Here is a 12,574-nt window from a genome sequence, read left to right as displayed (position 1 = left end):
GAGAGAGAGAGAATCTCAAAAAATATTCTTTCATATCCTTCCTCCCATCCTTACAACTAATAAGTCTTTCCATATAACAATTCCATACGATGGAAGGACATTGGTTTCAAGAATCAAAAAAAATATTCATCGAATATAATAAGCTGTAGGCAATGAAGGAACAGTGGTTCATTCAATAATAAGAACGCAAATATTGCCGACAAATAAAAAGAAGGAAAACCTTATTTTACTAATGGCATTGAAATATTACCCAATTTCCAATATGATGTTTTATATATCGTTTTATCTATTCCTCCTTGACTTTTAGTATTATTTGACATAAAAGATGAGGGCATTTCCATTGAATAGGAAAAAAGAGACACTCCAAGTAAAAATGAATTAGGAGGTATCATCGGATAAAAAATAAATAAATAATATGAGTTTTTTTGGGGGTAAATTATCCAAAATCAATTGAAAATTTCATGTATTATTATTCAAATATTACTTAATAGAGATTAAATATAATGAGATACGTATATTAAGCGAAAATTTGGTGGGGCAATACGAAATCACGACGCTTGGGCATCTTTTGGCGGCAAAACCCGCAGAATTCCAATCGACCCGCTAAATTACCAAATCCGTTTTCTTTCGCTCGATCCCTCGTTCCCCCTTTTTCCCTTCACCGCCTCCTCCGAGTCCTCCCCCTCCTTCCCTGCTCGCCAGTTCCAACTTCGAGGCTTGGGATGGAAGGAAGCTTCGACGACGACGATCTCCCCCTGCCCCGCAGCCAGTCCGTCTCTCCGGTTTCCAAGCCCAAGCTGTGGCGCCTCAAGAAGGCAGGCCAATCTGGCCCTCGCGATATCCCCACTGCCGATCCCGTTCTCTCTCCTTCCCGGGTCCATCCCGTGGAGGCTCCGGCGATGGCGGCGACGCCAGCTTCCGAGGAATCAGTGCCCGGATCGCATGTAATGGAGACGGAGACGGGTCCGGAACCGGTTCTTGATCCCTTGTTCCCGGATCTGGCTCGATGTGAACCGAATTGTATGGAGACTGAAAGAGAGAAACAAGGTTTTGATTGGGGAGAGGAAATCGGAAGCGCTGGAGTGCTGGGGGCGAAGGGTGGGTACGAGGACGTGAAGTCCGCGAAGAAAAGGCTGAACTCGGAGGAAGAAGTCGAGACTACTCGCAAGTATAAGAAAAACAAGTCAGGTGAGAAGCCCAAAGAATCTGCTCGGGAGAAGCGAAGGCTTGAAAAGGTAGGCTTCGTTTGGTAATTTATACTTCGAAGGTATTGTATGTCGCTGATCTTTGATCTTTTAATTCATCCTGGTGGACAGGAAAGAGAGGCCGAACTGGTTCGAATTCATGCTGAGTCGCAGCGGTTGTTGCGTGGTGTGCATCACATTACTTATTCTTTCTGTATTTAAGTTTGTTCCATTTTTGCCCACTTTGATGAAAGCTTTAACATATTCCTCTCCGCTTTTACAATCAAAATTTAATGCCAGAAACTAGTAATGTTTCTTTTACGGCTTCCGCAATTGTTTGGATACCCATACCACCTCTTTTAGAGAAGATCAGATGCAGGAAGCGAGAGTTGTTGGAAAAGTGAGTATCGATCTATATATTTGCTTTAAAGGGGAAACGTTAGCAAGTTAATGCCAAATTTTGTTGAAACAAAATCTTTATCGTAGTTCAATTTGCTGTTGTTGCAGGTATGGTTATTTCAATCATCCGGAATCTACAAATGATTCCACAAGTAATAAGGTTGATATTTGCCATGACTTTGATCTTACTAGGCCTGAGAATGGGAGAGGCGATGATGAACATTTAAAAGAGGTTATTCCATAGTACTCTTAACAAGTTCAATACTATTTCAGGAATACAAAAAATGAGTTCAAATTTTATTGAAAACTAATGAGTTTATCATGTTTCAGAATGAATTTCCACATGACAGATCCTTAGATGTGGGTGAAATAGGAAGCATCCCGACTGATTGTGAAAATGATCTTCATAATCAGGTTATCAGTTACTTTCTTTTATTCATCGCCTTGAACAAAACCCTTTTTACTCTCATTGTTCTAACAAAAATTGCTGTCAATATGGTGTATTCATGTTTTCCTTGATGGTTGCACCTGGTTATATATATCGGTATATCCAGTGAGTCCAAGTATATCACACATGTCAACATCTATATGATGTTCAGCATTTTAATTAGTTAATGCTTAAAATATTGAACAATATTTTCTTTTGAAATAATCAGTTGCCTTTCCTATGAGCATTATTTTGCTGAATCTAGTAGATGTTTGTTGCTCTGTAGTTTATTTGACAAAGGGAATTCAAGGGTAGCTTACTTTCTTGAAAGGTCCATGACTAGGGTTTTTGCTAGGCCCGTTAAGTCCATAATTGTTATTTGTGTACCTGTACCATTTAGGTCGGGGTGTATCGGTGTTTTCCTGTAATGCTATAACTAGAAGCTCATTCCAAATTTTGTAGGACAGCTTCAAATATTAAATATCCAAATGAGTCTGTTTATAGGAAACAGTCTGCAAGAAGACTTAGAAGGTGATTTCAATTGTGTATACTGGCTTTCCTTGTAAGTTGGTAACAAGGAAATTTTTTAGTGATCTGTGGGTGATAGCATAAACATGGAGTAAAAGTATCTAGAGGCATGGGTTTGTTTTGGTGAAGTTGAGTGTGAACTGAGAATTCATGACAGTTATATACCTGTGTGAGTTCAGTTGGCAGTAAGAAAACTGAATATTTTAAGTAAATTAAGGATCCAGTGCTTTAAGTTTCGAACTGGTTGGCTCTAGGAAGTCAGATAACATTATTGAAGCATGCCAGGAGGAGATTAGTGATGGGCTTGCCAAAATACTCTCCTAACTCAAAGCAATCAACTATAGCATAAATTGAAAGGGATGATTCAAAATCATTCAACGAAGATGCAGACATGTGTCTATTACCCAATATCTTGTTCTCTCTATATATAAGTTCTGTGGCAGTTGACATTCTGAAGGCACATTAAGCTCAAATCCCCAGCATCACTACACTAGCAAAAGAGAAATAGCTATTACTGTTTCCAATGTTAAAAGAGTTGAAAGAATGTGAAAGAAGATTAATACATCAGTAAGCAAGCACGTATACTAAATGTAATTTTCAATTATTTTGATGAAAAGAAAAGTAAGATTAACTCTTTCTAATAAAATGCAGGCTACTAATCCCAATTCTGAAGATGCAAATCAGACTTTGAACACTGACACGGAGGTCTGATATTTGACAATCAATTAATACTGTTGTAATATCTTATCCTAAATCAATTCTCATATTTGGGTACGTTTTTCACAGGTTATTTCTAATGATTCTGACCAAAGTGGAGAACATAACCAATTGGTTTACAATACGAATGATACGTTAAAAGATACCTTGTCGTCGCTGCCAACTGCCACCCCTAAACTTGTTTCCACGGATGTGTAAGTGTTATGAAATTTTCTAGTCCTCTTCTAAAGATTCAAACAAAAAAATGATCTGAAAAGGTTGCCGTAAATAAATTATCCAGTGCCATGCATGAAACAATCTGGATGCATGGCACATTTGTTTCTTTTTGTCTGATGTAATGCATGGAAATTATCGTGATACATGTTAATTTGTCTCTTATGCAAAGTAATTATTGTAATTTAGAAGTTTATTTCACCTATTTGCATGTCTATCTTTATGAAACAAGTATTAAATTTCCTTTTCACACTTGTGCCACTGAAGTCAGGGTCATGATAAGTACCTTGTGGCATGTTCTTCAGTTGCATGGTTTATAAAGGCATACACAAGCCTCTCTTTCTGTCAATGAAGCTTATATTTCTTTCTGAAAAATTAAAAGATGAAGCTGTTGTTGCTTGCATACTAGGGTAGCACTGGGATACATTATGGTTTTCTTGGATTTGCTTTGACTGCATGACACTTAAATATCTACAGAACTACATTGATTCATCGTTACAATTAGGTTCATGAAAATTTGTCTTTATAATTCTAATTAAAAGTTTAAATGAACAGGGATTGTTAGTCTATGTCCTTTTTGAAATGAAAGAAAGATACATGCCAAATATTTTGTTATGAGGATAATTTTACAGTTTCTCACAGTAACTTGTTAAAGTTTGACACCCAAAACAATATCATTAAGCATTCCAAATTGAAAATTAATATTCTTCTGAACAAGATTAAATTCATCTCAATTTGCAATTTGATCATGTGCAACATCAAATTCATTTATTGTGCAAGTTATTTGTTTATATATTTAATTTATTTCCATCACAAATATTTCTTGTATATTTTACTGTTGATCAGTAGTTAGGTCATTATTAAGGTCTTTTTATAGGTTTATATTGGTCAATAAGTATGGGTAAAGAAATAGATTTTCATCAATCAATAAGAATTAATATTAAATTTAATCTGAATGACCATGGTTATTTTAAACATAGTGATGAATTTGTTCTAACAAAAAATGTGACACATTAAAAATTTAAGTGACCAAAGTAATTTCAAGGGGCAGAGAACCCAATTATATCTTTATGTAGCCTTATTATCTTTATTCAGTCCATGAAGATTAAACAGGAAGATTGTTGTAATTAAGATGTATAATGTGCAGACTTGCATCCTGTGCGTTCCAACTCCCTTTTTGGCATTTTATATCATGTGGAACAAGCAGTCTTAAATCTATACTGAATCACTAACATAGTCATGGTATCTGGTTATGACTTTGTATGCGGTTGCTGATGTGATGTATCTTGTTAAATATTGTACAATCTGACAAACAACTGTTTTTAGGCTAAATATAGAAGTTGCTACTGGTAGTTATTTAAAGTTGCAAATCATATAAATAGTAGGTGGTTAGCACAAAGCATCCTATTTCTGTAGCAAAGTTCTATATTTTTTTTCCAAAAAATGCTTTAGAAGGTAAAATGTAAATAAATTAAGAACGAAAACTATGAGGTAATGATTTATTTCTATTTAATGAACTTCTGATGCTTAATGCCTTAAATGTAAAGGTAAAATCCAAAGATATTCTCTTATTGTAAAAAATTGTCATTCTTTGAATAAATGCTGTTCATGAATGCCCTTGAATTTGCCTTTAGATGTTCTGAAAAATTCATTTTCATAATGATTCCTCAAATAAAAGCAACTGCTTAGATGAAGTATTTTATACATGTTCAGGATGTATGCATGCGATATCAGTATGCAGCATATATCTGATGAGGATATTGCTATAAGATTGAATGTTGCAAATAAATAATAAGCCATGTGTTCCACTTACCTCTGCAACACTGTGATGATATTCATATATGGGATTAGGGAAATACTTTCCTGGCCATCCTGAAATATACTTTTGCAGCTTTGTTTTGCTTTAATATATTTTCTTTGAACAGAATACAAGTGTTGTGATGTGCAAAAAGAGGTCAATTTATAGTTAAATGACCAATCACCCCTGTTTACCTGTTTCTATGAATGCATTAGGAGAAAAAGATCTAACAGAAGCTTTATCATTTTAAACAAAATTATTTTTGAGGCAACAAACTCTGAAGTTTGTGATGTATTATTACCTAATATTCTAATATCCTCAAATTTAGAAAAGCTTTAAGCAAGGATGCAACTTAATAGGCATCATGCGATTCAGGAAATGGCATTCCTATTCTCTCATGTTTTTCAATCACACATGCCTGTGGCATTATATATATGTATATACTATAAAGGCATGTGCAACCATCTTACTTCTTTCATGGTCCTTGTTCTTTAAATTTTTTGTATGATATATATACTCATGCCATTATGATAATGATTTTGCTGATATTCTGATGTATTAAGTAAGGAGCTTCTGAAATTTTAATGAACCACAGTAAAACTTTTAGCAAGCTTCATGTGCTAATAGCCAATATAATTTGCTCGATAGTGGTCATCCTTCCAGTTCATCATCATCAGAAGATAATGACGATGAGAATATTGATCTTCAGCCACACAAGGTTGTTAATATGGACTCATGTCCAGAACATGGACCTGTTAAAGCTTTTGTTGACGATGAGGCTGAAGAAGAAGATGATAGTGACCATGATCTGATGAGATTTCAAGAAAATGAAGAAGATGATGAAAGTGATGATGATGACGTGGTTAATGATCTGATTGCAACCGACTTTAAGGAAGCACCAATAGATCATGAAAGTCGCAATCTGCTTCATCAGAAGTGGGTTGAGCAACAGGATAATGCTGCAACAGACAATTTCCTGCAAAGATTGAGATGTGGTCAGAAACAGAAAGAGCCAAATTTTTTTCATGAAGAAGAGGAGAATGAAGAATTTAGTGAGAAATCTGAAGAGGAAGAATCATATGACCTACCTCGAACTAATGCCACCCGTAAAAACGCAAAATTGGCAAAACAGATGGTTGCACAAATGTACACCGATGATCAGGATGCTTATGTATCTTCAGATGATGAAGAGATTGAGCGAGCCTTAACTCGTCAGCGCTTACTGAGGCAGAATGTAAGTTTCTATAGTCTCCTTTGTCTTTATGTTTGGTATCTGATAGCAGTTCTGACAGGTACCCCTCAAGAACACATAAATTTTGCAGAAAGTTTTAAAAGTTACTCAATGTTTAGTACATTGTCATTGTTTCTCTTTGAGCATTTATTAGCCCTGCATGTTCGTAATATATCTATCATGTTAAGCAATCCATTCAATTGAGATTCTTCTTTTGCATCCTCTTTTTCTTTCCCTTCCACTTCCTCTTCCTCCTCTTCTCCTCTTCCTTCTCTCTTCTCTTTTTTTTCTCTTTGGTCCATGTAGATTGGTTTGCCGACATACCTTGCATTGGTGTGTTGGTATGTACCAAACATGTACTAGTTGGGTTAGGAACTGGCGCAAGTTTTGGTCTGAAAATTGAAAACTTGATTTGGCAAGGGTTTACTAATTAGGATTTGTGGGATTTAAAGGATTATCTTTTTAGGAGCCTTTAAGATGCTATCTCTCATTCTAATTTTATTTGTGCATGTCATGAATATATTATGAAAACTTTCTTCCTCTAAATGCATATTCAATCTGTCGGTATTCAAACACAAACAATGAAACTAGGTCAATCTTGGAAATTTAACAAAAATGACTAGTCTCAAATGATCTTTATACTTAGTTTTAAAATAGCTTCAAATTGGTCAATGTAGAAAATTTTCAGTTTGGTCCTAGAATCTTACCCTTTTTTGTTATCGTTTGTCTCTCACCCATTAAGATTGCCAACATGGCTAATGGAAGCATCTATTGAGAATAAATTATAGTAGAAAATAAGGTTTGCAATACTGTTTGGTACAGAACAATATGAGCGGTAATTATTGGATCAATACTTTACAGGTATACAGACCAGTGTAAACTAAGTGATATGCTTTGTTAGGGCTTGTATCGTCCTGTATAGGATGATACATGTCCTATGTCTTTTTAATTCTTTCACTATATTTTCAGGATTTTTTTCAAAATTCAGTGTGCAGATTGGAACAGACTGGAATGGTCCAATATCTGTACAAAGAAATTGTGAATTATGATATAGAGTTTAAAGTTTTGTCCTACAATAGTTGATTGTCTTTGATTGCCATGCCAAACTATATTCCTCCCCTATTTCCTATTGTACCTCTTACTTCCGCTCCAAATCTTTCCAACTTCCATAACCTTCATTCAACTGTTTTGTCCTTTTATTCTTCCAACACCACCCCTCCCTATCACCACTAACATGTCCGCTTTCTCCATTACCATCTCTCCCTCCTTGATCATCACCTCCTTCACTACCACTGCCACCCTTTCCGTTGCTTTCCTTTAGATCCTGCCAACCGCCACCTACTTCATCATCAGCTCTTTCACTACCACTACCACTACCACTACCACTACCGCCCTTTCCAGAGGAGGAGTTGGAGGGAAAGGAGAAAGAGGAAGTGTAGCAGTAAGGGACAGAGGAGTTGAAGGAAAAAAGTTTGTGGAGGAATTATCTGACTATTTGGTTATCCTAGAGCGATCATATGACAGTAACTAAAATTTAGGACCCATGTATACTGTATGCTATTCAATCTATTCTTGTTTGCCCTTCTTTTCATTATATTTTTGTAAAATATTCAATTGTGGCTCAACTTTGAAACTAATGTTAATTTTTAGACGAATAGAGGAACTTTTTTGACTTAATATACCCACAGGAACATGCCTAAACTGATGTATATCACACTTTAGTGCCCATATTTGAGACCATATAGGAAGCAGAGAGCTTGTCTTTTCTGTATTTTGCTTTTTTTAAAGTTAACTTCTTATTTCATTTACTTCTATCCTTTTGTATGAAATATCTAGAATAGCAGAGAAAAGGGTCAAACTATCAACATTTGGATCATTTTTTTGGGTCAAAACTGAAACCAATGTTGAGTTACTGGAATGTTGATTTAATGTAGTTGAGATATATATAAAACCTACCCAATAGTGCACAAGAAATCACTATATAAACATTCAAAAAATGATGAACCAAAAAAGTTTGTCTTGTAAAGCATCATATTAGAATATGATTCTTTTGCTTCAGCAAGAGATATCACTTTATATAGAAGCTAAACAAGAAGAATGATTCAACCTACCTACCTCAAACGTTATGACTCTGGATCTCTTCCCTTTTGGCTCTGCATTATAGATTATAGTTGCTTGTTGATCATTTAAGAGCATGATTTCTCTCAGTTCAGCAGTGGATACGACTTTGAATGCAAGTTAAGGGGAATAATAATTTTGCCTATATGCCAAATGGTTTGAATCTGGATATATATTGTGCTTTGTCATTCATGTTGTTCTTGATGATGATGATGATGAGTGATGCCAGGATAGATGGCCTGAAGTTATAAGACAAACTTATTAATTTGGGTGGCCTAATAAGAAGGGGGAAAGTTATTCTGGTGAAAATTATCATCCAAAAATATGGAAATGTAGATGGTTGAGTTGCCCATACTTCTTTGTGCATATCTTTTTGGTTTAGTCATAGGTTAAGCCAATGCTAGATCTACATTTAAGTCATATCAACTTCTTGCTTTATTTGTTATTATTTTCTTTTGTAAATATTTCATAATTTTTATCAGCTATTTTGTGATTTATTTTTGGTTGCATGCAGAGTGATTTTTGAATCCCAAACAAATTGAAGAAAAAAGGGTTTAGGCATGTTTATATGTAAGTCAAGTTTGCATGAAGGACTGTCAGATGAAGTATAAGTCAAGAATTCTTCCTTTTTGTTCCCCTTTTTTTTTTTTGATATTTTCCTTTTATTGTCTTTCTCCTTTTCTTTTCTAAATAGTTATGCTATAGCATTATGACTTCTTTTGCCACTCTTTTCTTATTTTTTTGGACATATTTCTACCAGGGTCTGTAGTATCGAACTGTACCACTCGGTATGGGCGGTACGTATCTGTCCGACCGGTTGCCGGTACGCGGATTGCTTGTTACCGGTCCGAGAGCACTGTAGCAGTGCTACAGTGCTCGACACACCTGAGTGTACCGCTCGGTACACCGTACCGTACTGGTACCGAGCCCAGGTCGAAATACCGGTATGGTACGGTATTGTGAACCTTGATTTCTACCGTAGCATAAAATCCAATTGCACTATGTAATTATTTCTAACCGAAATCATTCTCAAAGGCATGCATGTTTGTTCGACTTGGTTATTTGAAGTGGCACTAAGAGCAAATTAGAGTAGCAAATGAAATTGAAAAATTGGAGTAACCAAGAGCCATTCTTGACTCTGACTTATTCAAAACGTAATTTTGTTTTGAGTGTTTGTTGCCATATAATTTGAATTCTGACATTTCAAAATTGCTTAATATATATGAGATTTCTATTATTTTAATGTTTGGTACAATTATTGATAACGAACTTCCAAATGTGCAGGAAGAATCCACATTTATTTCTCTGGCAGATGATGGGGATTCCCGGGAATTTTTTGGTCTTATTAAGAAGGTGAACAATGCTTCTGAGCCCAAAAAGAGAGAGAAAACAATTACATGTAAACAAACAATTTTCATTTGTGCTTTTCCTTTTTCTTTTACATACAGAATTTTATGACATCAACATTTTCATGTGCTCTTTCTATCCTCTTTACATGCTTGCAGCTGACTTTGATAGACTGCTAATGAGGGGAAGCAACTATAGCTCTTCAAAGGTAAAATATATGTGATTATTATTCTGCTAGTGTTTGAGACTTTGTGTTGTGCATGTTAGGTTTGTTGATAACAAAATTTTGGTAAATTGGATGCAAATTAATTTTCCTTTGATTTGCATGTTTTTGTTTTACAAATATGGTACCTTCTTATGCCATGCTTATAATGTTTAATAATTGGATTCGTTCCAGTCTAAACAAGGCATCCTTTCAAATAATTAAAGTCACCATGCAGGCATCTTTTCTTGGTCGAGCAAAAGGTTCTTCGATGCCATATTCACACAAACAAGGATCAACAACTGCACGGGCATTCATTTTTGGTCGAGATGATAGTAATAGCAGGAGTAGTCTGACAGCCTCCGAGAACCATCAAAATGTGGTAACTCTAGATGTTCATGGCTCAAACTTTTTTGATTTTTTGTTTTATTTTGCAATAGTGATATATTGACATTCTTCAAACTTCAAAGAAGCATAAGCTTTAACTACATACTCTCTCTCTCTCTCTTTTAATTTTTATTAACATTATTTATTCTTGTGTTTCTAAAAAAATATTTCTAACTACATCCATCGATTCAAAACTATTATTTCTGCAGAGAGATAAAAAGTGATTTTTTTTTAAAGATGGAGTTTTCTCATAGGAATTTTCTTCTTGTTGGCATGTCTCATTGGTAATGTGCTAGCTAGCATGCCCCATGCTGACTAAGTCAAACACATTGGAAATGATGTCTATACAACTTGGCACAACAAAAACCTCAAAATTGGAGATCTTGGTACTTATGGCTTCAATAACATGTATTCCATCCCAAATCTGATTATGAATTCTTTGTAATCCAAGATATAAATATTGATATGATTTGAGCTCCATTCCTATCAGGATATTTGAATAGTTAGAAATAGCTAAAACATAGAAGTATTCTAGTTAATTCAATCAGAAATGTTCTTTGCAACATGCTTTATATGCTCCTTTTGTTTTTTTTTTTTCCTTTCATTCGTTTTAGGTATCTTGCTTGACAACTTTCGTTTAGTGTCATCTACACCTATTTCTGCATAAATTTTGCTCACAGGTTACACTTTGGATATGTTGATCACCATGGAATGTTGCTTTGAATAGTAGATTTGTATGCAAGCTTACAATATTGGTATCCTGCAATATAAATGAATTTTCCAATATCTTAATTGATTTGATATCAGTGCTGTAGCATATCCTAATTCTCAATCCTGTGTTCCATGCCTTTTAGTGTGTCATTGAATATGTTGTTGGTCTTATGGTTGTGTTCAACTAAGCCAACTCAACTTGTTCAACTGCTGGGTCAGGTTGGATTTGGTGCTCTGAGTCTACTTACCCACTAGGCTTTGCAGACCAAATAGGGTTGGCTAGGATGACCTCAAAATCAAGCCCAACCCGCATTCAGTCTTTAGCTACTTTAACTTGGCTCAGACTTGGCAATATGAAGCATATACTGCCTGTTAATATAGAAATTGGGTTAGATTGAATTGGGTTATGGTTGAAGTTCATCACAGCCCAACCGACCTGAATTGCACCTATAGATTAGGGTCATGTTGGGATGTGTTAGCAATTAACTATCTGGTGTAGAGATTTTCTAATTGTACATTTTCCTTACGGGAAAGTGCACCCAATCGTATGGAAGCGCATCCAACAATGCTTTTAGATGAAAACTCATGAGACTTTGTTATTTTGATTTTATTTATCTTTTTTTTTTTCTTTGAAGTTCTCTTACATCTTGTATTTATGAAGAAAATGAAATGGAATTCAAATTTGGAATGGCCCGAAAGTTGGTTTAGCAATGAGTCAAAACAGAATGGAAAATTTCAAACCATGATCAGCATCCATGCTGGATAGAGTGGAAATTTTCAAACCATCTGGATATGATCAAACTATATGACTGCACATAGTAGTACTTTTCCAAGAAAAATCATTATATATATTTTAGGCATATATGAATGAATGAATGAATAATTCTTAACACACGAAATTGGTTTTATGGTTAAAGAAATCTGATGGTATGTTGGCTGCACTCTGCAGGATGAGATGGAAAAACAACATAGGAAGCCTTCATCAGCAAAGTTCAACGGCTCACAGGTGAAATCAACTTGTACATCGAAGACTGAGGTGGATACAAGTTCAGGTCCTTCATTGTTTTCGATCCTGCAGCAATCATCTATATCCTCTGGTAAACAAAGAATGAATAGTAAGATGCCAAGCAGCGATAAGTTATCAGAAACCCGAATCGCCAACCATTTTTCAGCATTTAGGCTACGCAGGTCTGCAAAATAGCAGAGAAGAAACAAATGGCTAACGCCAGAGAAAGCCCAAGGGGTAATTTGATCTTTTTGGACTCCTGGATCTACGACTCCTGCGTGATTCTCAAAGACATCTGAAGCTTTC

The 12,574-nt window shown here is 35.3% G+C and overlaps 1 protein-coding gene across 2 annotated transcripts; it reads left to right on the top strand.

Moving 5' to 3' along the window:
* The first annotated feature begins 625 nt into the window (after positions 1-625).
* Positions 626-12,467, top strand: LOC135605342 (uncharacterized). Of its 2 annotated transcripts, none has more exons than XM_065095325.1 (12): positions 626-1,235; positions 1,317-1,371; positions 1,485-1,584; positions 1,692-1,815; positions 1,914-1,997; positions 3,190-3,243; positions 3,325-3,449; positions 5,915-6,500; positions 9,900-10,014; positions 10,121-10,170; positions 10,403-10,543; positions 12,212-12,467. In XM_065095325.1, exons 1-12 carry the CDS (start codon positions 723-725, stop codon positions 12,461-12,463), a joined length of 2,199 nt encoding a protein of 732 aa, XP_064951397.1. In that variant the 5' UTR covers positions 626-722; the 3' UTR covers positions 12,464-12,467. The 2 variants fall into 2 exon arrangements, with proteins under 2 accessions (XP_064951397.1, XP_064951396.1); XM_065095324.1 differs by having other exon boundaries at positions 10,403-10,546.
* The last annotated feature ends 107 nt before the right edge of the window (positions 12,468-12,574 follow it).

This window comes from Musa acuminata, chromosome BXJ2-2 (genome assembly GCF_036884655.1).
Source record: "Musa acuminata AAA Group cultivar baxijiao chromosome BXJ2-2, Cavendish_Baxijiao_AAA, whole genome shotgun sequence".
Taxonomy (NCBI): domain Eukaryota; kingdom Viridiplantae; phylum Streptophyta; class Magnoliopsida; order Zingiberales; family Musaceae; genus Musa; species Musa acuminata.
The sequence above is the reverse complement of the archived record's forward strand: the minus strand, read 5'-3'. Positions and strand labels throughout refer to the sequence as shown.